General features: G+C 40.3%; 2 protein-coding genes across 2 annotated transcripts in view; one reads left to right on the forward strand and one right to left on the reverse strand.

Moving 5' to 3' along the window:
* The first annotated feature begins 271 nt into the window (after positions 1-271).
* COX6C (cytochrome c oxidase subunit 6C) lies at positions 272-6,052 on the forward strand. The gene is made up of 4 exons (XM_005150891.3): positions 272-390; positions 1,249-1,376; positions 2,986-3,124; positions 5,932-6,052. The coding sequence occupies exons 2-3, from the start codon at positions 1,263-1,265 to the stop codon at positions 3,103-3,105; spliced, it is 234 nt and encodes a 77-aa protein (XP_005150948.1). The 5' UTR covers positions 272-390; positions 1,249-1,262; the 3' UTR covers positions 3,106-3,124; positions 5,932-6,052.
* Positions 6,053-7,942: 1,890 nt separating this feature from the next.
* The window catches only part of VPS13B (vacuolar protein sorting 13 homolog B), a 449,503-nt gene continuing 431,364 nt past the window's right edge, over positions 7,943-26,081 (reverse strand). The window contains exons 59-62 of the mRNA XM_034068500.1: positions 19,384-19,560; positions 16,861-16,963; positions 15,968-16,217; positions 7,943-10,004 (exon numbers count right to left, since the gene is read on the reverse strand). Of these exons, the coding sequence (XP_033924391.1) occupies positions 9,759-10,004; positions 15,968-16,217; positions 16,861-16,963; positions 19,384-19,560 (776 nt within the window). The 3' untranslated portion in view covers positions 7,943-9,758. The remainder of the gene's footprint in view (positions 10,005-15,967; positions 16,218-16,860; positions 16,964-19,383; positions 19,561-26,081) is intronic.

The raw sequence follows: 26,081 nt of genomic DNA on the forward strand, positions 1-26,081 counted from the left end.
TGGAAGGGCAGAAGTCACCGATTTGTGTGGGAAATGGTTGGGGCAGCGGGCACGTAGCATTATGAGGGCTCTTGGTGGGCGTGAGACCTGCGACCCAGCTTGGCCCGGCAGGCTTCACCGAGGCTGCTCCCTCTGCTCTGCACCACAGCGGCGTGCAGCCCGAGCAGAGCGCTCGATGGGCGCAGCCGTGCCCCCGGCGACGGCTCACGGCGGTCACCGCTTCTGCGCGGGCCGAGGCGCTTCCTCCCACGCCCGGCAGATCGCGCACTGCCGGGTTTGGGCCGAGCCGGTCGCCGTACCCCGTCGCCTCCTCGCGCGCATGCGGGGTAGCGAGGCCGCAGAGGGTGCCCGGCTGGCGGGGCGGAAGGACGTTCGTGGGGCAGCTCTGAGGTGAGGCTGTGCTCGTGTTCCCTTTTCGTGCCGCCGGGTTTCCTGCCCTCATTCCCCCACCACAGCCCGGCGGCCGCCGCCGCCTCTCCACATCTGCCGCTCGGCGTCCGCCCCGCATCCCGTGACCTCTGCGCGTCCCTGAGGGTGCGGGGACAGGCCCTGCGGCCTCTTTCTCCGGTAACGGCGGCGCGGCGGGAGAGGGGCTTCCCTGAGATGGTTCCTGTGAAGTGTGAGAGGAGGGTGGGCAGCACCGAGGGCTTTGGGGACAGCTTGGTCTTCTCCCGGGCTTAGCTACCGCTGCGTGGGCCTGTCAGCGCAGAGGGCAGCACCCTGCGGGCAGCCACAGCTGACTGAACCTTGCTTCAGATCATTTGGGGTTTTAGTAAAATCTTACCGAATAGGAAAACATCTTTTAATGTAATAAGGGTTGCAGTTACTTAAAAGAAACCCAAAACCACTACACAAACTCTGGAGTTCGAAAGGCATGTGCTTTTCCTTAGAAATGAATAAAATGTGATCAACGTTATGAATGTCATCTGGTGAAAACACCAGGACATCAGGCCTGAAATGGCAGATCTTACAGGAAAAGAAGCATTTAGTATGATCACTGAAAGCCAGTCTTGATCTGGCTGTAAAAAAAACTTATATAGATTCATGTCATAAATAGGTTGTCATTGGATGTCATCCCTTAAACACTCTCATTGAAAAGTCTGATAGAAGCACTGTTGCTTGTGCTGTGAGAGTAATTGTTACACCACACAAAAAGCACAATCTTTCTAGAGTAGAGCTACAGAAAATTATTTAAGTAGAGTGTATTGTCCCATAATTCTTTTTTTTCCCCCCTTTTTTTCCTTTTAGGAAATACAATCACCATGTCTTCTGCACTGTTACCTAAGCCACAAATGCGGCGCCTTCTGGCCAGGCGGATGAAGATTCACCTATTTGGGGCATTTTTTGTATCTTTGGGATGTGCGGCTTTATACAAGGTGAACTCTGCAGTCATTCAGTTATAAACGAGGCTCATTAGAGTGCTTTAAGAATTCATAATATTTGTTGAGATTTGGTTTAGCTATTAATCAGAGAGCTTTAGTAATATATTTTTGTAAGCACGTTCCCAGAACATAAATAAACCTTCTAATCTTCATTTGAAAAAATTATATGACTAACCTGGTGCTTTAAGCTGTGTGATCAAGATCACACAATTCCTGATAACTTAACCTTGAGTCTCCTTGTCCTAGACTCTCTTAATCATGCACATTAACTCTAGACAGTCTGTGTCTCTGTCACAGTATCTGAAACTCAGTGTTGTCAGATTATTTCTAGGCTGACTTGAGAAAACTTGCTCAAAAGTGATTTGGAAAACCCATCCTTGATACTGAGGCTGTCGGTGTGGGGAAGGCTGATGTGGTCATATTATCCTTTCTTTCAAAGAAGCGGGGAAATGGAGCATTACATTTCCAAAAAGACCCCACCCACTTATAGATTGCTTTTCGTGGTCCTTAAGAGACTTCTGGTAAGGATAAGAGTGGTAGTTGTTCTTGTATGCCTTTAACAAATGATTCTTGGATCTCATACACACAGCAAGCAACACAGTTAGTTACTGTGGAAGAATTAGATCTCGGTTTGCCTGTTGAACTCATGCATATGTGATTTGCAGCATTTGAGTACACAAGAAGCTATTGATAAAAGTGACTAGAAATTAAGTTGATTTCAGGTTGTTCATCACAGAAATATCCCAATCTGTACACTTCTCAGAGATCAGCAAACATGTCAGAAATAAGTTTGCACAGTTAAAGTTCAACATCTACTTAAGACCTCTGTTAAGAGGTAGGCAAGCTTGGTTTTGGTTAGACTTACAATAATTTTTTTTTTAATAGTTAATAAAATGTGGAAGGTTTTATGCCTTCTTTGGGACTCCCACATGAATACAGTAGTAAGGCAGTGGACCATATTTAGAATTGAGTAACATGGATCTCAGTAGTGATTTACTTTGTTACATGTTAAGACACTTTTGGACAAACCTACCTTGGACTTTCCTTCACGTCTTGAGGGTTTTGGAGCATATCTGTGTGCTTCATGTGAATGAATAACCAAGGAATCAGGACTGTGTCTTTCTGTGTTGGTGAGCTGTATGAGTGGCTTGGAGGGATTGTAAAATTTTACGAACTTCTGTAGCTGACCTACAGTGTAGCTCAAATGTAATTGTTCAGGACACCTTTTTATCTGGAGTTAGAGTTCTGCAGCTGCCTGCAGGCATAAAACTTGCTATAATGGCATGTTTTACATACAAAAATACTAACAAGGAGGGTATTGGACACTTAAGTGTCAATATAGGTGGAGTGTTTCTGGATCTTAAAAGTATAACGTGCTATCTTGTAACGGACTTTCTTTTCAAGGTTTTACTTCAGATAATTGTTTTCCTGACCAGTGGTCAGGTAGGCTGAACTGTGGATTTGAACAGAAACAAGTATTTTACTAATTTGAGATAGAGGCTTTTAAGACCAATATCCACTGATACAAATAATAGTGCTAATAGAAAAAAGATCTTGGTTGTAAACCTTGGCAAGGTTTGATTTTCTGTGTGTCACTTTCCAGTTTGGAGTTGCTGAGCCCAGAAAACGAGCTTATGCAGAGTTCTACAAAAACTATGATCCCATGAAGGACTTTGAAGCCATGAGAAGAGCCGGTGTGTTTGAGTCTGCACCACCCAAATGATGGCATCCTGCATTTACAGGTAGTAAGCTACTCTGCAGTAGAACAAGAGTATATTAGGTTCAGTGAAACATCTTGCTTTCATTTGGAGGTTCTTTCCTTTTGATCAAATAGAAAGGTGCTTCTAAAGAAATAGGATATAAATTGCACTTGAGATACCTCTGGGTAATAAAAATATGAAGAAATACGGGAGCTGGGGAGAGGGAGCAAGGGCAGAATACAAAGCTCCTGAATGCCTTTTGGATAATTTGTTTAATTTCTGTGATACAACAGACTTGCAAAGAGTGATGCCAGGCCTTTCATTCCTCATGCATCCACAGAGAGGACTTGCTTGGTACCACTGTTATGCTGTTGCTGTCACCTTGAACTGCTTAGCTTTAGGCTGTCTATGTGTACTACTTGGGTAATTGGGGTAGCACAGTGAATGAGATGGAGAGGCTGTTTGTCTCTCATAGCAGGCATCTGAATGTGAGGGACAAAAGCAGGTTCCACATACCCTTTTGTCTTTTGAAGTTGGTGATGGGGGAAGATAACTAGTCCTGAGAGGAAATATATTTAAATACACACACACATATATAAAAATTGCAATGGCAAAATTGCAGTGGTGCACAGCTCTGCGTGTGCCATCCTAGGTGACATAGTTTAGTATGAGGTGTCCCTGCCCATGGCAGGGGGGTTGGAACTAGATGAGCTTAAGGTCCTTTCCAACCCTAACCTGTGATTCTATGATTCTATGAATTAAGGTTGAATAGAGCTGTGTTCACGACACTTTTCCTAGCACTTAACGCTGCCTTTTGTTTGAAGACTGACAGACTTTGTCCTCGCTTAGTCTTCATAACACCAGGAAAAATGTCCTGATTTCCACCTTGTCATAGTTATTAATAACCATACTCACTAAACTGCACGAGCTCATGGTGTGACAACTCAATAAAGAATTCCTCCCCCTTTCTTGATCCAAATATCTTACATTGAGTTCTCTGCTTCTCTTAAAATTACTTCTGACTAATCTAGGATGATAGCTTTTTCATTCTTTTGGAATGTTTTCATATTGTGATCATTACGTGATAATCTGTGGCTCTAATTATCCCGGCCAGCTGGATTTTCTCAGTCTGTTTGCATAAAGCAACAAGATTGAATAAAGGATTTATACTCAACACTATTAATATTAAATTCTGTTGTGTGACAAGCTAGAGCTATCTGATTTCTGAATAACACCATTACATTAAAAAAAAACAGAGGTCTTCTGAAAAGTTTAGAAGTTAAAAAAACAAAAAACCTCTGTGACAGCCCCTTTGGTTTGGGAATTTTTTTTTTTTTTGTGAGAGGGAAACTTCTGTCCTTTAGTTATGACTGCAACAAAGATAAATCATGAAATGCTACATTTACCTGGTTTTATTTTTGTTAATTCCGCCCCTGCTTTGGTCCCATTGCTAATATAAAAGCACTTCTAAACTATCTTAGACACTGGAATTGCATTCTTTAGTCAGGTGGCCTTCATCAGAGTGTTCTGAAAGGCCATCTGGTGGTAAAATCATTTGAAACAAACACTGTCAACAAGGATGCATGTTGAATATTTAATTGGAATCATGAGCGGGACTTTTTTTTGGTGCAAATAGAGCTTTGCTCTCTATTAGCTGATGTTTGCAGCTAAAAAAAATATTGCACGTTGTGAGCACCTGTTAAAATTAAATGTTTCCTAAACACTTCTTCCATTCCGTAATTACACCAGCTCAAAAGAAAATGTGAAAGTCAAGGCTTTATATGAGATTTTGTTTGAATTGCTAATGGTTCTTAGCCTGTTTGTATCATAACTGATACTTTTCACTTCTTTACAGTGGAAAGAGTTTTGGGGTTCTTTTTTAATGTATGCAGATGAATACTTAAGTAGGAGAAGGGGAAAACAATGCCAGTGTTTCAGATGTTCTGGAAAGACTGAAAATGCAAGTACACTGAACAAACGGAGGACATTTTCATTTGCCTAGGTAGTTTAAATCTTGGCTGTGGAGATGGAGGTTGAATTTGATGCTTTTTTGCTGTATTTACCCAAGGGTGTAGTGGTCATGCATGCTCTACATCTCCTATTTTACTGGAATATATTCTGTATGTGGCAGTAAATACAGGTGTTTAACCTCATTGAATACTGACTCTTGAATTAGCACTTAGACCCAAAACTGAGGAAAGGGAGGGGAGTTCCTTAGCTAAGGTGTTAGCGTGGCATGCTGCATGGAGTTTGTTCCTACTGGGCATGCAGGCAACTTGGTACCTATGGGTGAATTGGCATAGACTTTGTGTGGGGAAATTGATAATGAGTGCAAGTATAAATTTGAGGAGTATCCTACCTCTAAAGTATGCTCAGTAACAGAAGAAAGCTAAGAGTTTGGTGCTAACCCCCACTTGCATGACTTGTCATGGAGCACAGCTGGTCTTGGGTTGTGCTCAGTAATGTGGAGAAGCAATTTGAATTTGGTTTTCTTCCTTCCTTGGTAGGTTGCCTACACCACTTGTTTCCTTTCTGGCTTCTATCTGAAAGCTACATTCCTTTCTCTTTCAGGCCCTTAGCAAGATTGATTCAGTTATCAGTGCAGTGTATAGTGGATCTGACATGCTGTACAGTATTGTTCCAGCTCTTGATTTGTTCCATGTTTCACTTCTGTTTGCCACATGAAGGGTGTGTGAATCTTAACCCATAAGGAAGTAACAGGAGGAATTCCTTTAGACGAAACCACCACATAAACATTTCTCTCTTGCTTTGCATTCATACATGCTAATAATGTTTACTTAGAGCATGAAGTTTGTCCAACTTAACTTAGTATTTTTTTTATCTTGCAGATACCCGTCAGTCTAAGGAGATGTGGTGACCGAACCTTATTTGTTCACTGAATTGTAAGGTGTAATGCACTTCAGTACATGGCAAACTAATGTAACTCAAATAAAATACATCACAGTGGCATTAGTTGTCTTCATTAATGTTGAAATGCTTAACTGCTCAGATGCTGGGAGGAGTGGTGGGAAGTCTTTGTAAATTGCTAAAGGTGACTAAGTCTTGTTTTCTTTTCCCCAGGAACTGTTTTTAAGTGTAGTTTTGATCTCTGCTACGTTGTGTGTAGTACAAGACTTGATGATCTGTGTTCTTCCACGATACCTGTCACATGTAACATGCTTTGTGCATTGTCTGTTGCTGAGGTTGATGATGGATGGTACTGGGACTGTGGCTCTTGATTGCTGAGTGTGAGTTCTGAGAGAGGAGTTGGAGCTGATGGTGTGAAGGGAGGGAAGGCTTTGTATGGAGCAGCATGACAAATTAGGCCATCTGTGTTGTATTTGAAGGTCTTCAGTTCAAATCCTGTTTGGAGTAACTCATTATTTTAAATGGATCATTAACTACTTAACACTTAATAGGTATCAGTAAGCAACATTTGGACTAATGAAAGCACGTAGGTAATGTATTTGATTGAGAGCACTATTACAGAGCGACGTGGGATTTTTAAACTCTCCATACAGGCAGTGCTTCCTTTAAGCAAAGAAAGAATTTGACATTAGTGGTGCAGGGGAAACCGTCTTGTAATCAAAATACCCCTGCTCCTATAAATGTAAACCAGAGCTTAACAATAGCAAATGATACCCATTTATCTTCCCAATGTACAGTATAAACATTGCGTGCCACTGAGTACTGACTAGTGTTTTCTCAGGCTTGTTTGCAGGTTTAAATAGATCGGGGTCTTTAGTCATACTGACAGCTTCTGAGGCAAAGAAACTTGCTACTGCCAGGTGTGCCGGCTAGCAGACCTGCCTTCCCTTGCAGCTCTACCCTCTACTCTCTCCTGTTGCTATGAATTAATTTACTTTTAAAGTCCAAGTTTCTTCTAAACTGTTACAGCCAACAGCAGTTATTGTTGTAGTCTGTTCCTTCAGTTACCAGCATGTGCTGATTTAAAGAAATGAGAGCTTTGTGACTGATGGTGGCTTTTTGACCCTACAGCAGAGCTGTCTCTAGCTAAATATGTTCAAGCATTACAAGGACAGGTGAGCTTCCAGTTTCATGTCTGTGCTTTGAGAGGCTGCAGGGTAGAACTGTTGCTTTCTGTATGTATGGATGGGTATAAAACAAGTGCTTCCTATCAGCAGGCAACGCTAAAAACTAAAATGACATTTGAAGTTGTGAGCTCTCCAGGTCTAAAGAGCATTACGAGAGCAGGCATGTTTTAAGAGTACACATTGGAGTGCTTTAGCCGCCAAGTACAGGCAGCTGCTCTTTGGACAACTTTGTTTTCATAGTTCACACAGCCCACATGTAGGAGAGGCTCATTTATATGCCATCTCCACACATGTTTCCATAAATGTGGTTGGAACGGGGAGAAGGAACCTGACGAACACAGTAAAGATGCCAGCTTAATTCACTGAGTGTAATTCATGGAGTGTAATTTAAGCAAGTATTTATTCCAGGAGAATATAATTCAGAATAACACAAATGTATCTTAAACAATGGCTTCAGTCTGCAGTCTGCCAACTTCTAGAAATTAAACGTCTGCTTTCCCTCTTTTTTTAACAGGTGTGTGTGCATTTTCTTGTCTGGTCTGTGTACTACATAAGTAATGAACAGATTAGACTAATTCACATAGTAACTACACTGCTGTTTTGATTCAGTCACAAAAGCAGAAAACTTTTCAGCTCTCTTTTCAGCAAGCTAATAACCAGTTTTTACTTACCCTGTATTGTTGTGATCTATTGCATTTTTTAGGACATGAATGGGGTCTTACATGAAGCTTGTGTGTCTGTCCTGTTCTACACAATGACTTGTTCATTCCCTGTAACCAAATTACCAAATAGCTCGCAAAACCAGTATTATAGGAATAGCTTTATTATCTCTAAACAATCTCATTATATTACAATTTGTCCACCAATATGCAAAATTAGAAGTATTAAACTATTTCCATAAAATATTCAGGTATTAAGCACGTGTGCGTATATACATGTACATTTTTTAAACAGTGTTATTTCAACAATGACTAAGTTATTAAATCACTGTATGAAATGTTGATAATGGATGGGCTTATTTCACAGTCAGAAAAGGGCAATGCAGATCCCAGGCTTCTATATTTTCAGTACACAAGAGACATGGCTTTTACAAATACCTTTTAACAAAACAGAACTCATGAGAAAAACATTGAAAAACATTACTACATTCTTATTCACTGTGCATTTGGTCATATCAAGTATGCATAGAAGTTACTAGCTATAAAGCATATGCATCTGCTTCAGATGATGATCAGATTTTATTCCAGTTCTTGTCTCCAATTCTGGCCATGTTCAGGAATCCCCATACAAAATTCATGTCCATAAGTACATGGAAAAGAGGAGAAAAGTAAGACACATTGTTGAACACCAAGTAAGCTTTTGGGTTTTAAAACTGCCATAATCATATTTGGTTTATAAAGTAATCAAACTGTGCCCAGAAGGAGTCATTTCTTGTCTCACAAACTGTAAAACATCTGAAAAATAAGACACTTAGCTCTTTCATCTTGATGTGTTTAACATATTCATAAGTCTATTGTGATGGCATCATGAAGTGTTAATGTATGTGGTGCCTATGGGTCCATAGTTTTCACTCACCCAACTTGAAAAACAAATCTCACTTTCCTTAGCACACGTTTGAAAGGTCATGTTTCTAAATATCCCTGGTTTTATCTGTTCAGAGATGATAAAATGAATCCGGGATCAAGTGTAATAGTAGCTGATCAGAAGTAAGCAAGACCCAGCAAGGCTATATTTACCACCTGCACATCTATGTTACATTGAACTTGTATTTTTTTGGTAGATTTTTAAGGAGAGTAAGCTCTGTTTCTTAAATTTTTGAACTGCATGTTACTTACTGGCTTAGAGCTAATGACCAGACAATGCACGATGTCATATATACACTGAAAGTCATTCTGAACATTTGACAGTGGATAAAATAAAGTTTCTGTATACAGAGAGTTTTAAAAAGAAATTCATGTTGTAGTTCATGTTTTGCTCTCCAAACCACACAAAGGCACTAGTTTACATTAAGGACTAATGTCCTGCAAAACTTCAGCCAAATAAAGGAAGCCATTTTAAGGTTAGAGTGGTGCTACAACCCAGCTGTTACTAGTAACTTACTTAAACCAGCCACACTGGGGTTTTCAGATTTAGTGGGGGAAAATGTTTCACCTCAGGACATACATGTTGGTAGGGGTGCGTGTGTGGGAGAAAAAAGCTCGGCCTTGAGCAAGTTTTTACAGCCCAGTTATAAACCTTGTTTATAACAGAAACTGGCAGACCCTAAAATATGATATAAAGGGTACTGATACACATTGTGTGTGTGTGGCAAAACTGCCTGTATGCACACAATTTTTCCTTGTTCTCTGATTTTTGGCTATTGAAAGGAAAAAAGATTTTGATAGAGCTACAGTCCAAGGCTGTTCTTTTTCCCTTTAATCATCTGCTATAACACTTGCCTTCCAGCACTCGTATTTTGGCTAAGGAGCAGGAATGTTGTCAAGATTAGAAAAAGCTATTCGGCTTTGTTATCACATCTCCTACCTCCTCAAAAATTGTATGCAACTCTACTTGATGTAGGTTACTGCAGAGAAAGCATTATTTTCAAAACAGTAAGACATTACTATACTCACCACAAATTATTAATTAAATCCTTTCCTCAAGGCTTTATTTTTCACCATAGTGAATTTGCTAATGAATACTTGGGCAAAATTTGGATCAACTACATATTGGTATGTTTTCATTGTAGTTGGAAGGTGTTCAGTAGCCACGGTCTGCAATGCTGGCACTGTTGAGGTGCTGGGAGTGAGGTGATGTGATGTCTTTGTGATGTACTCCACAAGGCGGTTGTATTGTTGTTCTGATAGTCTCTCTCTAGCTCCATCTGCCTGAAATTCAAATGTAATATTAAATGGTAATATATAGATAATATATAATAGTTACTAATTTACAGTAGCTGAACTTGGTAGTAAGGGCAGTAACTTCCACATTACTTTCTGTAGTTAAAAATCTTCATCCCTGGGATCTTTCTTATAATGGTCTAATGGATGTTTTAATCAAGTGTCCTTCCATAGTTTAGTGCTTGGTGGATTAGTCCTCTACTGTTTTGGACACTTGTGCGAAGCTCTAACTCAGCTGTAGAAAATTTAAGCACTATCTTTTGACAATTTCAGGGATGGACACCTTGGTCAAAAGTAGATCTTTGCAACAGATCAACTCTTTCAGACAGGAAAAGCATCTGAACCCTTTTTAGAAAGATGTCAGTAGCTCTCAGCAGTGCTTATCAGATAGCAATTCTAATTAGCAAAAACATTTTCTCACAAAGTCCAGTTAAAGACAACCCATAGATATATCTGTGCAGTTAAGTTTAAGTAAGTCTTTAACTTGGTTTAAAATAAAGACTAGAAACTACTTTCCAGATGAATGTTCTATGATGGGATATATCCATCTGTTTCTGGTAACCAAAAAAGCCATCCTGGGTCAGAGGACCCACAAAATCTTTTTCCTTTTTTTTTTTTTTCTTTAAACAAAAGGGTTTTACTAAAGATGGTTTGGGGGTGACATTTCTTGAGAAGAAATCAAGGTGTCTGTGCAAACTGCCTTTTCCACCACCATGAACTGGTAGGATTCCTCTGAAGAAATCCCTACTTGCAGGCTGAAATACATGAAGGTTCAAGGTTCTAGCAAGAGGGATGCAAATAAGCTACCTCTAGTAGAACAAATAAATACAGGAAAACTAATGCTATCAACAGAAAAGTGGCTTTTACCATATATACTCCAGATAAAGTATTAGAAGAAAAGCCACAGGCAAACCTGGCTTTAGAAGATCAATCTGCTGTGCCCTTTTTGAAGAAGAAATGGAAGATGACCAGAAGCTATGACCAGCTTGAGAATGGAAGGCATGCAGGCAGGCATCAAGCTAGTCGCATAGTTTCAAATAAATGTATTTCAGAAATACCAAGGATGCCACAGAGGTTTCACTAGCAAAGTCATCCAGAGTAGAACTTACTTCCAAAATACGACAGTGAGCAAAAAGGCAGAAGCTATGCTAGGGCTTGATGCTTCCTTACTGACATTTAGACAACTGCTGACCAGTTTCATTTCTGGAGGGTTTAAAATGTCTTTGTCAGATGTCATGGTAAAGATTCAAAGACTGCTATCATCTTCTGACTTTTTTCAGGGAGTTTTACACATGCCTCACTAGATGTGGTGGCATTTTCAAACAGGGCCAGTGGATTCAATTTAACATCCATGATCAGTATCTTGTCACATCTCTGGACTGCGAGGCTCATTTTAAACAAACCATTGCTTTGTTGAAGAAAGAGTTTATGACTGATTGACAGACAGTGACAGATGTCACATTCACATCAAAAACGGCCCCTCTTTTTTTTTTACTGTGCCTTTGGAGATACATTTGCTGCTCAGCAAGTAGAAACACTTCTGTTTTCAATCATCACCACAAAAATGCTAAAGGAAGCAGGGTCATGAACAAGCTCGGAAGATCAAGTTGGAGCCCATGCCTAGAAAGAGCGGAAATGATGAAATGGGCAGAGGAGAGTGTGGTTTCTATGAATCACCTTAAAGAGAGAGAAAAAAGGTGAAAAGTGATGTCTGAGCCACATAAGAGTCATAGAATGGTTTGGGTTGGAAAGGACCATAAGACAATCTAGTTTAACCCCCTGCCATGGGCAGGGATGCCTCACTCTAGACCATGTCGTGCAAGACTGTCCAGCCTGGCCTTGAACACTGCCAGGGATGGAGCATTCAAAACCTCTTTGGGCAACCTGTTCCAGTGCCTCACCAGCCTCACAGTAAAGAACTTCTTCCTTATATCCAACCTGAACTTCACTTGTCTAAGTTTGAACCCATTACCCCTTGTTCTATCCCTACAATCACTGATGAAGAGTCCCTCTTCAGCATCCTTGTAGGCCCCCTTCATCTTCAGTCTGGTGACACAGAGAAAGTATCTCAGCAGTCAGTCTGTTTTACCAGTTGAAAAGAGAGAAACATGCTGAAGTCCCACCTGCATAAGTAGATCTTAAGTTATGGGGTAAAACTTGCATATAGGTGGCTCCACAATTTTTTCTTATTTCTGCTTCAGGACAGGTAAGCCCCGGGAAGCTGGGTTATAGTCCGACCAAAAGACCCAAGTTAGTTATTAAAGAAGATGGAAAGAGTGGTGGTATCCCACACACTTGCTCTTATGAACCCATTTTTCATTCACCCCCAGGCTATATTCCACAAATGCAGCATAATTATTCAGAAGGAAATACTAACTGCCCTTGGATGGTTTTCCAAAGTAACTGGGACCCTACTTGCTCCCAGATGACTGCAACCGGCTGCTTCTCCAGACAGTTTCAGTTTACCCTATATTGTCAAGAACACCACAGACTTGGAATTACTGTTATTCTACGTTTTTCCTAACTGGGACTTAACGCTGTCACTAAGTGCCTTAGCCCACTATTTTGAACACTCTCAATAGACAGAACATTCAATGAATCATAACTGAATCAAGAGTTGCTTAATGCACCTGCAAGAGGAATCTTAAAGGTACCATGTACTGTCATGCTCTAAGGCCGTAATTTTAGGTTAAGAACTCCAGTATTTTTCAAAATTCCTCCCATTACAGCTTATAAAGAATAAACCTTCAGCAATTCTAACTCTATAGTAGCTACAGCACCTCCACGGTGCAGTTCAGATGTGTGTGGCACTGGTGGGATGCTCTGTGCGCACTGACCCTGGTTCTTTATTTTTTTTCACTGCTTTAAAAACTCCAGAGACTGGTTTTCAGCTCCAGCCATGATAACATGTAGCACTACCATGGAAACCCTCTTGCAGATTATCACAAAGGAATTCTGGAGTATCTGAAATTTCAGGGGCCTTAATTTTTTTTGTCATCTTGACGTTGTGAGCTCTACCAAGAGCAGCTGGAAGAACAGGCCTTTTGAGTATGATATCTGTCTGGAAGCAAGCAGTGTCTCAATTACTCTGGAAGATAATCCAAGTACAATTAACGCTTCCCTTTCAATAACAATGTTGTCAGTGCCAGAGTTTTCAAGATTCCATCCAGACTATTCTTAGCCACATGGATTAAGTTATATATTGTGGAAGCGAACAAGCCATCAGGCAAACCTGTTGCTGAACAAGTCAAAATATGCTCTATAACATCTCTGGTGATTACAGCTGTAGAATAACTCATGTTTTGTTTCCTAATAGTTCCAAGAAACTGAGGAGAAGGAAGGGAAGAAACTGGTTTGGGCAGAGCTGAAACAAAACTTTTGGCAGTTTTGTGAGCAGTAAGACAAAAAGGTGGATTTTTATAATGTTGAAACGAAGTGGTTCAATCTTTGACTGAATTAGTCAGAAAAATAGACACAATTTACATTTGGTAACATTACCTCCATTTTGCTAAACTTACCATAATATTTTGGTTGACCTGACTGGGCATTTTCCAGCTGAAACTTCTGGCCATCTTCACTAGTATAATTGTGTACAGATGTGCCTGCACTTCAGCTGAGGACAGCTTCAACGCAACAGGATGGCCACCATTAACAGTTCGGGACTGTGTCTGTTTAGGTGTAGGTCTCCAGCTCTGAGGCTGCTCACTGCAAGTCACAGCTTGCTGCTCCTAAGGTTCCTTTTCCTAATCATGTTCTAAGGGCTTTTAGAAGCTCTTGTTGGGAAGCTCCTGCCAGCACCAGTGCTGCACACAACACTTCAAGCACCACAGAAAGGAAGCTACTAAATATGACATTTCCCAATCCACTGAGAAAAAACCCCCACTATAATAAACTTATATAAAAGAACATTAGTTTAAGTAATTAGTAAAACTTTGTGAAGCTTTTGGAATCTCTTATTGCATAGCTGCCTTAGCATAAAAAATGAAAACTTCCTTATTGTTTGCTTTACTTTCAACTGCTCCTCCTTATAGCACATCTCTTTATTTAAATTTCACACAAATCTCAGCATCAGCGCCTGCATTCTGAAGGAATATTTTGTCAGGTCTGTTTTGTAGAGCCTCACTCAGCTTTTGCTGTCTTGCCATCACTGACTTTGCACAACTGGGACACTGGCACTCTTCACTGCTTGTGACATGTCATACATTTTCACTGCACTCCCAAGAGCCTGTGTCAGCAAAAGAGATTGTGTGCTGAGGCTGGGTGACTCAAAGCTTACAGCTCATGGCACTGCTACACTGCTGGAGTAGGACTCCCATGTTTCTACCCAGAACTTCAGAAAACAACATGTATTTGGTCCAGGGCCTCCAAAGCAGGTCCCATTCAGTGTGTGTACTAGCATGTGTATATGGGAATGCTGGGCTCTGCACATGCCATGTATGGTTGCACTGTGCATGTACTGGAGACACTTGCCCAGAAGGTCTGTACATTCCCAGCTCCAGCAGCGTTGGGACTAGAATTAGGCTCCCTGTCCCTCACCTTCCCCTCTCCCTTTTGGGCAAACAGCCCTAACCTAAGAGCAGTAGCCTACTCCTCACCCCTTGGATAAACAGATACAAAGACAAAAGCCATAATGCTAATAAAAGACCTGGGATGGTGCTAAAGTTGAGGTTACGATGGGTTGAGTGCCTCAAATGCCTTAGGGAGAACAAACTATATTCCTCTTCCCTCCAGGACAGTAGCTCTGGACTGAGCAGGATAGTCTGGATTCAGTCTGACTTGTGCCTCCAGCAACCACTCAGCACTTAGGGATAAAAAAAAAAGCTGAGCTTTGCCCATCTGCATTAAAATTTAAGTAATGCCTCATGTAGCTTTGTAGTGAGAGAAGGCAACTTCAACATCATTCTGCGAGACTGAGGTTAGTGGAAAGACAATACATGTAAATAGAGAATCCACCACTAAAAAAGGCTTTCATGAAAAAATCTAAGCACTGTCATGACACAGATGAATCCTTGTGTTGGAATCGATGGGAAAACTCTTCAGTGACTTCAGTGAAGTTAGGATTTTACTGAAGGTGCTGAAGCCTCCCCTACTTTTTGGCACACCCCATACTTCAAGGGGTTTTACATGTTCTTTTCTTGTATTTGAAACAGAGAAAGGAATCAGTCCATGAACTACCTGACACAGAATTAGAAAAACAATAACTGGGATATGTGTGTTTATTTTTGAAATGATCTCTCATATGATTCCACTTGAGACTTTAACACAATAAACATTGTTTCCCGAAAGTGTAAAAATACAACATTCTTCTACCATTAAAAGAAGATAATTCATCCAAAACCTCAGTATTCAAATGGCTTAGAGATCTTTCAATATGAAGATGAAGGATTTATGCTCTTACTGGCAAACGTGGTGCATCCAAACTCAGCAAAAGAACTGATCTGTTTTAAAGTTAGCATTTGCAGAAGAAGGAAGATCTAAGCAAGTAAGTACAGCTAGCAGCCAAGCAAGACCACGGCACTGGAAGACGCAAGATAAGAAACATGCTGAAAGGAGCTGTTAGATGTCACAGATGAATAAAAGGAACTGTTCTCACTGTGCCACTGTAGACTCAGGCAGCCTGTAACTTGCCAAACAATAAACAGCTCACGCACATATAATTGTGACAACCTCTTAAGAAAGGAGGTGGTGCTTATCAAGAACCCAGACTTCCTCTACTTTATTGCTGTCACAGATATGAAATATCATGATCAATAAGAGAACAGAAGGAAGAAGACAAGTCCCTTTCATCCAAAGTTGATTGAAGTCAACTATGAGGTGCACGCAAGCAGCAGGGCTACTGGTTTGGCACTGAGATCTCTGGCCTCCCGACCCAACGGTGAGTATGCCCATTGCTAAAAGCCTCATCATCGCTGTAACTTTATCTTAAAAAAAAAACGAACTCAGGCCTTTACCTCCAACTCAGAAGGCACTCGCTGTTGTTTCAGCTGCACCTTCAGCACGTCTTTTTGCTGATCATCTTCCAGACAATCTATTTCAGTCACAGGGAATGCCTGTTGCTGTGTGTCTTCGCTGATGCTGACCACAAAGAGTACCTCTGAGGTGAGCAGCAAGCAGCCTTCATGCTGCTGGCCTGATCCACTCACAATCATGACGTCTAAGGCCATATGGACCTCTGGCCTTCCCAGAGATTGCAGCATTTTCCTGCATTATCAAGAGGAGGGTGGAGGGGGAGGAGAGAAGAAGAAGGAAAAAGTAGTCAGTGTTATGCATTGGCTCTTACAGGACTTCTTTTGAACACTTAAGCCTGTAACTATCACCTCAAACTTTAAGCCAGGGAATATTTTTCAAACCTCCATTACTGAAAGATGTAAGACTTAAGATTTAGAGAATGAATGTGAAACTGTTACTTATCAAAACTCTTTAATCTTTCACTGCAAAATTGGCCTACTAACTGTGCTAGGTCAGCCTATTTCCCATCCTAATAGAAAAATTACCCTGAGAAGTGGCTTACAAATTCAGTGCAGAAAATAAAGCTATCTTCACTAACAGCTGTTTCTGGAGATGTGCAGTATTTTTCTTGGGCTCAGCACAATGATAAATAAGTAAGAACTCACTGAATGCCATTAAATAAAGATCAGCTCTGTAGTTCCAAAGCTGGAAGCAGGTCAGCAGCCCATCGTTTGAAGATTGGGTTTCTATGCACTACCTTTATGTTTAATGTTCCTAAACAAACTGCCATAACTCAGCCTTTCCTAGGGAAGCAGCCTGTTAACTTGACCACAGGCCAGAACCTATTAATAAACAATGTGGATGTAAAAATGAGCAAGTGTCTAAATAATTTTACCAGACATATTTGACGTGGCTATTTGGAGCCTGCTCAACACGTTGATCATCTGGATGAGAGCGCTGCTTGGGAAGCTGAGAAAGTCCAGCTCCATGCAAAATACCTGTGGTAAGAGAATGTTAAGTTTTTTAGTAGTTGTTTTCTACAAAACAGTTACGTGTTGCAGTGATGTCATCTGTTTAGAGCAGTTCATAAAATAGTGCAGATCCAAAATGATGTCACATCTTTGGAAGCTGTAGTTGAGATAATTCATTAAATATTACAACGCAAGAGTTGTGCACTTAACCCCAGTGATCTTGCATTAGCAAGAAACAAAAAAACTCCACTGCGTGTTCTAAAAACCAGCCATACACTTGCAATCAAGAAAAACACAATGCTCCTGAGAGCCACCATTTCAGAGCAGGATCAGACACATCACTCAGCGTTTATGTAGAAAACTCAAGACCTTTGTTAACTTTTTTGCTTAATATTAAAATACTTCCATATATGTGTCATGATTGGTACAAATTAGAAGGCAAGTTTGCCTAGATACTGTATCTAAATGTTCAGTTACTTAATCCGGCTATTAAACAGATCTGTATACATCTGGTTTACTGTGAGTTCTTCCTAATGCCAGAGAGTACAAGCAGCCACTACACAGGTTTCTAAACAGACTATCCAAAGCTGAAGACGATATGGTATGAATGCTTTCAGATAGCCTGAGAACTCTTAAAGATGAGGTACGAAAGAATGAGTGGGTTGCAAAAAAAATCACAAATTAAGTAGTTTTTACAAGGCAGACAGGAAGTAGGTTACGCAGCGAGCACTGCAGTGAGACAGCTCAGTGCTAACTTACTCTTTAAAGAAAGACGTTTTCTTTTGTCTAATTAAGCATTCCATGGAAGCAAAAGGCATTTTTGCATAAGGGTGTCAATAACTCAGATTCCTTTTTACACAATGGATAATAATTTAAACAAAACATCAGCACTGAAAAAAAAACCAACCCTTTAATTTTTAGCACACATGTTGATGGTAATACTTAAAAGCAGCATCCCAGTTGTAACAGTTGGCTTACCGAGGTTCTCAGCATTATGTGAGTGAAAATGTTATTTACAGACGGAGGAAGAGAGAACATGTGTTTATTTCTGTGTGGTCCCCCACCCCTCGGTCTCCCCCAAGAGGCACGGTCCCATTTCCAATCCAGTTGTGGGTAAGAGTTACTTGAACTCTGTGTGTTTTCCTCTCACGCACCATCAGCTATTATTGATACAGTTTTTATGTTTTTTTCCTGGCTAACTCTTTTTGTCGCATGCTCATGGAAAACATGATGTCTTGTGTATCATATCTGCCATGAAAAGTGTCCTTCTACTGTTACAAGTTTCTTGATGAAGACTGCAGCAGAAGTAAATCTAGAAAGAATAAAGCTGAAGGCAGCAAAGCCAACACACAGGCAGCCAGCAACAGACTGAAGTTTCTGATTTTACTGATACAAGTTTTACACCTATAGGATGCATAATTCAGGAGAACGGTTATTATTTACACTCGTCAAATAAGATAAATTTAATTTGAATGAATTGTAATAATTGTTTCATTATTTCTTTAAATAGGTTGCTTCAAGGAATGAGTTCTGCATGTGATGGGAAGCATGGAAACAATATCCTGAACTTAAGCCCTGGGAGAGCTACTCGTATGCTAATCAACATCACAGACATAAATACTGCTAGCAATTAAAGGCTTAAATCTTTAAGATTTATCCTTTGTAATTAGTGAAGCAAAATTATTGACACATTGTTCTTGTATCAACAGGTCACCCTCTTTTCTTTCCTGACACCCCCCCACCCCCTTTTAAGTATCCAGACCAATAGCTTTGATTTATGGATACTGGAAATAAATAAATTAATGCATTTTCATATTTTATTTTTATCTTTTACAGTTTTTGGTCATTCAGAAGTATTCACATCAGTTTGAAAGGATTCATCACTGCTGTCACAAAGTGCTCAGCCTAGCTGGAAAACCCACCTCTGGTTGTTAAAAGTTTACTTGTGTCTTGAAAACCAGGACTCTCTTCTCACAACTGTGCAGTTTAAAAGGGATGCTCCCACTACATGACTCATTTCTTTCTCCCAGGAACATAACTCTCTCTTTGCGTAGAGATAGCACAGCTCTTTCCTTGCTATAACAAAGCAATCTCAAAATAACACTCTAATTTGGTATAGTGTTGCTCTAATACTTTTATGTCAAAAGTTCTTTTGTAAGCACATATGTTTCTGTAACTAATTCTACTGTATTCCAAGAATTACTTCATGCTTTCTGCATTCTGTGTTGCTGTGGCTGTACAACGCTGATCAGTAACACAACAGAGAAGCAGAACAGGATGGCTTTTAAGAAAACCAGCACAACATTTATAACTATTCAGCACTGGCATTTTTAACCTTTCTCTAAGTAAGCCACACAGCTACTGAGCCAGGTAAGAAAGACACAGCAGGTTGTGCCTGAAAAGCATTTTAGAATTCAGATGGAGATGGTGGAAATAGAGAAACTCACCGTAACCTGTCTGGGAGACAAGCTCAGCTGCTCCTCCGATGGGCTTTGTGAAGACCCCCATGATTCCTTTCCCCACACCAGAGATGACCCCTCTGGCTTTATGCCCAGCTGAAGCTTGGGCCTCAGATACTCGCTGAAAATTCTGCATCGGCTGATGCACAATCCCAGCAATTGCACCTGAAAAAACAAGAATCCCAGCAATTAGTGAAGATTAATATCCCAGAATAAGAGAAAATCTGACTGCTGGACGTGAATGTTCCTTGGATTACAGACTGTACCCCACCCTTATTATTACAGCTATTTAGCATGCAACCAATTAGCTAAACACTACCTTAGCTGCAGTTTAAGATAAGTCCCAGCTTCCTCTTTTTTTTTAGAACATATTTTACTCTTCAAGCATTCAGATCACTGAACCTGACAGTGCATTTTCATCTTTCAACTACTTTTGCTAAATCCTTTTGCTCATTAAATTCCTTTAATTTAGCTCATTTTGTGTAACAACGCTGAAAATGCTGGGCTTGGAATAAAGTCCACCAGTTTTAGAAGACCGGAGCTGCTATGGAAATGAGATTTTCATGTAAGCCTGAGATTGACTTCATGAGAATAAAAACTGCCTGTATTCAATACATCATTTTTATATCCTCTTCCACTGCCAGAAATGTTCATAAGCTAATGCAACTTTTGATATATTACTAAGATTTGCAGAATTAGACTTTTTGTTACCATTTTGTGAAAACGATCATATTTTACTTTAATGTGCATGGGTCAAACTTTTACAAGTGACACAGTGACCTTCCCAGCTTTTAGTATCAACAGAGAACTCCAGCTCAAATCTTCCTAAATGTAAACAGGTATGTGAGGTGGTACATTTCTTTGATCTTGAGTTTACGCGAGCCACTTAACCACAGACATGTCTCTAGTTATTGCAATTTTGATAGATAAGCTATTTGGAAATTGCTAAGAGTACAGGGATTGGACAAAGTGACATCAGTTAGGAAACTGTGTGCCTGATCTGAGGTTCTCTGCTCAGTGAAAAGCAAGTTTGCAGGCTCCTTGGTACCTGCAGCTGCAAATATCAAGACAAAACTATTTAAGAGGTAGGACCCAGTGTCACCTTGGTAACTAGGCTTTTTTACTGCAACCCAGACATCTTTGAAGATTCGGCTTTTTATGTGGAAGCAAATCCAGGCATAATTCCACAGATTTGGACAACCACAGCTGAGGTATTTGGCCCCATGTGTTTACCAGCGCAAAATGCACTAGTCAGCTAGCTGCTAACCGGTTTTCAGATGGTTTTAGTTACTGTTACTGGATAAACGGAGAAGTTGCTGACTTTGAACAACAAGAACTAATATCATACTTGGACACTGGTATCCTGTCCAAAAGAAAAAAGGAGACAAGGATGAGAAGCAGTACACATTCTCCTAAATCCTTGTCCCTGAGATACTATCTACCAACAATTCAAGAAACTTGCATTCCCTGTAAATGCCTCCCTCTCCTCTTAGAGAGACTGCTTCCAACTTCTACATGTGTATCCTTTACTGATAAATGTATAGTATTTCCCAAGAAAATACTGGTCTATTTTTAATGTGACACCTAGCTTTTACTGAGCTCCCTCACTGAAGCTGAGCGTGCAGCTGAACATTCATCCCCTGTACCACAAAGGCCGTGAAGCTTCCTCAATGCCATGCCATGGAAATGATACAATTTTCAATTCAGTTCTGTTTCATTAGTACTCACCAGCTGCTCCTGCTGCTTGACTAAAATAATACCCCAACACGGCACTACACAATTGGGATTGTTCATCCAGTCTTTTCTTTTGTACAACTGTGATGCATTTGAAGACATAAAACAATACTTGGTGTTCTGCTAAGTTACAGTATTATGTTACCCTGTGACCTCTGTCACCCTATCTATTGAGGTCATCCACAGCAACTGCACTTTCAGAACAGAAGTTATTGCCTTATTAAATGTAATCCACCTAAGTCCTAGCACTAGTAAATTATTTACTGCGATACACTTGAGCAATGTTATAAGGTAATATTAAATAAAAGCCTACTCCAAAGGATCTGTGGTATGCTCCAGGCATTTCAGATGGAATTAGGCCCAGAGGACAAGGAAACAGAATGGAAACTACTGTGACTAATGTTATATAACATTTATATAGCATCTCAAATAATATATAGCTTAATTAACCAGTTGCTTAGTACTTCCACACTTGTTATTCTGCCATTTTACGCATGCTCTGAACTTGCCTGTGAAGCCATTGCCCTTTTGTACCTGAAATCCTTTTGCAAGTTGTGTCTTTCTACCTACAAAAAATATAACCAATGATGTTCTCTTCTCTCTCTGCTCACTCTTTTTAATCTCTTATCTTGAACTGCAAATCAATGACAACTCATTCCTGTACTGTTGTCATGCCCACAAATCATATAATAAACTATAACTACTCTTTCATTCAAGAGTGGGCAGTCCTACCACCCTTGCATTGGAGGCTGGATCTGCACAGCTCCTTTCCTGGGTGCATCATGTGCGGGCAAAGAAGAGAAAAAAGCACAAAAAGGTTGAAAGCCGAGCAGCCTCAAAACCAACAGCAGTGAGAAAATGATGACACACATGTGAGGTTCACTGTATCTCCTAGTACCAGGAACTGTGCGAAGCAGATGTTCCCTGGGTTCATGTGGCTTTTTTCTTGCGAACATAAAGTTAGTGGTAGCAACACCATGCTGGATGGGCTTACCACAGAAGGTCTCTCCCCCGAGACTTCAGTAGGGTATCAGGGAAGCACAGTCTGGAGACAGCTACGGTGTCCTACTTCTGTCCCTGTCTGTTCTCTGTAATGTCCTTTGCCTTTTATTATTTTTTAAATGAAACCATTCTCTATTATTATTTTCATTCTTACCCTAGGCATTTAATTTTATATGCATGTCCACATATGTACACATAGATTATGTATGTATAAAGAAAACCTCAATAAAATTAAACACCAAAGCAACAAAACAAAAACATATTCTTTCATTACTGGACAAAGAAGTTCCAGCAACACCATAACATCTGCTAAACATCAGATGGGGTGCAATCAGGTTAATACATGTTGCTCAGTAAGCATAAAAAGATACTTTGATAACTACAAAATTGAGATAGTTCAGAATATATCACTGTATTACTTCAAGAAGAATTTGATTACGGGCAGCAACTGGTTTGCACGCAGACTGACAGTCTTTGGTAAACGTAGCACGGCTTTGAGATCTCGGCAAAGCTTGGGTTGCTCGTGGCAAACTCTTTTAGACCAAGAATTAATCGGGAAAAATCCCCCCCCCCAGAAGAAACTGGCCATGCGTTGTCATGAGGCTGGAAGGTAGCCAAGCTGAAACCATTCTGCTTCCTTTTCTCTGTTGTCCTTCAGGATTGCCACAAGTGTTTCACACTGAAAACACAGCTGAAGCCTAGTCTCATCACAGCAAACATATAAAAATATAGCTAAAGGGAAAGAGCACCTGTTGGTGTGCATTAATATATTTGCAGAATTAGTGTGTGGTAGAGCACACACCTTCAGGATTAGCACGAACTCTTAGTATCTCGCTTGTAGAGAGGCAAAAGTGGAGTGGCTCTGATTCAGTGATAGCTGCACAGCAAGAACAACCACCACCCATAATATCAAAAATTGGAACTACTGAAATCCAGGCTTACCTTCTCTAGCAGCACAGTTGCACTGTCAGTCACCATTACCATCAGTTCACTTTCCCCAAAAGCAAGCAGGAGGTAACTGAAATGTTGGGCACTTTTGCTATTGTGAAAAATGGCTTTTCTAATAGTTGTCAGCTTTTTGGTTACTCTGAAATGCTCAACTTCCTAAAGGCAGCTACTTCAATATGATATTTTTCACTAGGACCAGTAGTTGAAAACAGAGCTTATAGTTTCCATCTCTTCTTTTGTACAGTTATAAATTATTATTTTAAAGCCTGAACCCAGCATGCAAAATGCAAAAACCAGCTCCTTGGTGGAGAGTGCCAATGATCTAAATATTTTACATACAATTCCACTGCATTTTTGTCTAATCATATGAAAGAAAAAACACACCTATCCCAAAGCTTTTGCTTATTTTCATGCATAAACGTTACTAAAGTGATCCAGAAGCCTCCCTCAAACCAGAAAAGAAGACGACAACCAGCCAAAGATAACAATCAAATCAAACAACACCCTGACAGTGCTTGAGTCATTTAAAATGAGACAGGACAAAGCACTTAAGAATGTACCAGAGGGAACAACTTGCACTGAGGAGGAGACAAGAGTACATGATTTTGGCCCTCATTCAGCAAAGCACTTAAGCATGTGCTTAAGTGAATCAAGGCCACCATGAGCCAGATTTTCAGAAAAATCAGAAATGCGACTCTTCCTTCTGCATAGATAGCACAATGTATCGGTGAACGGAGGGCTCCTACGTGCCTGTGCCTAGGCACGAAAACTGCATTTGCAGTTCTTAAAGCTGCCTGCCTGAGTCAGATGGCTTTCACAAACATGACAGTCCTGCGACTATCCCAGAAATCTTTTTCACATGTCTCAGTTATTGCCATTAGAAAGTCATAGAAATTGTGTCTTCAAAGGGTCTTGCTTCCTGCGTTCCTGTGCTTGTTTGAACTCTTCATGATTGTGAAGGAAAACAAGATAGCAGTTTCATTTTGTTAAGTATGAAGAACATGGAAGTATTTTTAGAGTAAGTATCTTCATGTTTACTCTGAACATGCTGGTAAAAGAAAGCAGCACGGTGATACCTCCCCTTCAACTATGACTGGTTTTGGGGAGAAAGCCGCAATATGCTTTAAACTAAATGGTCAGGACAGAAACAGCTTTGATGTGTTTGTAAAAACTGAAATGCAGGTCTAGTCATAATTCAGGTCTCGACACAATTTACATGAACGTTGCTGTGCATACAAACAAAACACGGCGTTTAAAAATCCGGTTTAAATAAATATGCCTGATACAAATTCAGTGGAATATTTCTAGTTATTCCCTTAGTGAGAGGTCCCACACTTGTCAAGTCCAGCTACATAGTATCAGTAGCTATTTATTTGGGTGCTTCATTGCCTCCACTGCTAAGAACAGGCAGGAATCTCGTAATGGCAGGAGTAAGAACAAGATTCTAGCTTGCAGAGTAGCACTGTTTTAAGTGCTACTATGAAGCTCTAAGCTTCTAACATGAAGTCTGATTTTCCGGGAACACTGAAATTCTAACTCTTCTTTTTTCTGCTTTTGTTTTAACTCGGGCACACTCCAGAGGTAACGGAAGCCTTGTGCACAGGGAGGCACAGGCGCGGTGTATTTGTGCATGCATGGTACGCGTTTCCCGCTCTTCTGAACAGCAGAAACTTTGCTTTGCTGCAGACAAAGTGACAAAGTTTTGCTCTGCAGGCTGTACAGCTGATGCTTTTAGTTCCGAAGAGCTCTGGTGTGTCACTGAAGGGGACAACCACCGCGTTACCTCGCTGGTTTATTAACAACTGAGCCAAGATCACCAAACCATTCCATCAGCAGATATACACCAGGCTGACACAGTGCTTCTAAAAGTATAATCTTTCATCCAGCTACTCAACCTGACTGCCCTTAGCCCAATAAAACAAGAAGGAAAAATAAAACCTTCTCCGAAGTGCCTTTGATTTGCAACACCAGTAACAGATTACTATTGGGAAAGTAGCTACTAATATATGAAATTTCTCCTTTATACACATTCCTCCCAGGACACTTGCTTGCTGCTTTACAGGCATTATCAAATGACAGTGCTTCACATCATCTAATGTTATTGCTCAAAATAATTTCCAGTAACTTAACCCAAACTTGTAACATTTTTACCACTTCCTCTTCAGGGCTTTCAGGGTTGCGGTTGCAAATTTAGAAGTTGTGTACACTAGTGAAGATTAGGAAAGAGGACAAATCCTTTCAAGCTTCAGCTCTCCTAACCTTTTGCACTGTACTGCTTTTGGTCACTTTGATCTCGAAGGGATTCATACTCTTTAATACGTACTGAGGAGCTCTGCCAAACAATACAGTTCTGCATTCCTCTGCTGTGTGACAAGTAGAAGAAACCTAGAAAATACAGCTCCTTACTGCAAAACTTCTCAGAGATTTTTTCCAGTGCGGGTTACTTTCCGAATTTTTAGGTATTATTTTGAAAAGGCCAGAGTAATCTTCACTTCTAACTAACCAAACCCCTTGGCTGCTCAGCGAATACAATTACACTGAATCAGGATAATCTGGGTCTTTTTGTAAAAGCAGAATTCCTCATCAAAGCTTACTTAACATCTGCACTAAGTTCAAGTGGTTTTCAAACAAAACCAAGAATCCCCGATATCTACAGTGCAGCAAAACCAAGCAGGCTTGGAAGGCATTCCTATAACTCACTGGAAAGTAAACATCAGCATGATGACGTCTTTGTGCTTAGTTACAAGTCACCCTGCCCTGCGCAGAATTGTTTCTTCTCAGAGATGCATTATGTACCAAAGAAAATATTTAACAAATAGAGTGCAAATTCACTCTATTAATCTCTGCAATTATTTTATCAGGAAAAACCATACACAAAATTCACTAAATATAATTCACTTGCTAAAAAGAAACAGTATCTCATATACATACTGTGAGGCTATTTCACAAGAAAATACCAAAATAAACAGAATTTGCAAATATAACTCACATGTTGAAAAGGC

This window comes from Melopsittacus undulatus, chromosome 1 (genome assembly GCF_012275295.1).
Source record: "Melopsittacus undulatus isolate bMelUnd1 chromosome 1, bMelUnd1.mat.Z, whole genome shotgun sequence".
NCBI classification, from domain to species: domain Eukaryota; kingdom Metazoa; phylum Chordata; class Aves; order Psittaciformes; family Psittaculidae; genus Melopsittacus; species Melopsittacus undulatus.

Excerpts from the sequence above, each read along its gene's own strand:
- COX6C (XM_005150891.3), top strand. The coding sequence starts at position 1,263 with ATGTCTTCTGCACTGTTACCTAAGCCACAAATGCGGCGCCTTCTGGCC. Across the intron at positions 1,377-2,985 it reads GATGTGCGGCTTTATACAAG|TTTGGAGTTGCTGAGCCCAG; the intron begins GTGAACTCTGCA and ends GTCACTTTCCAG.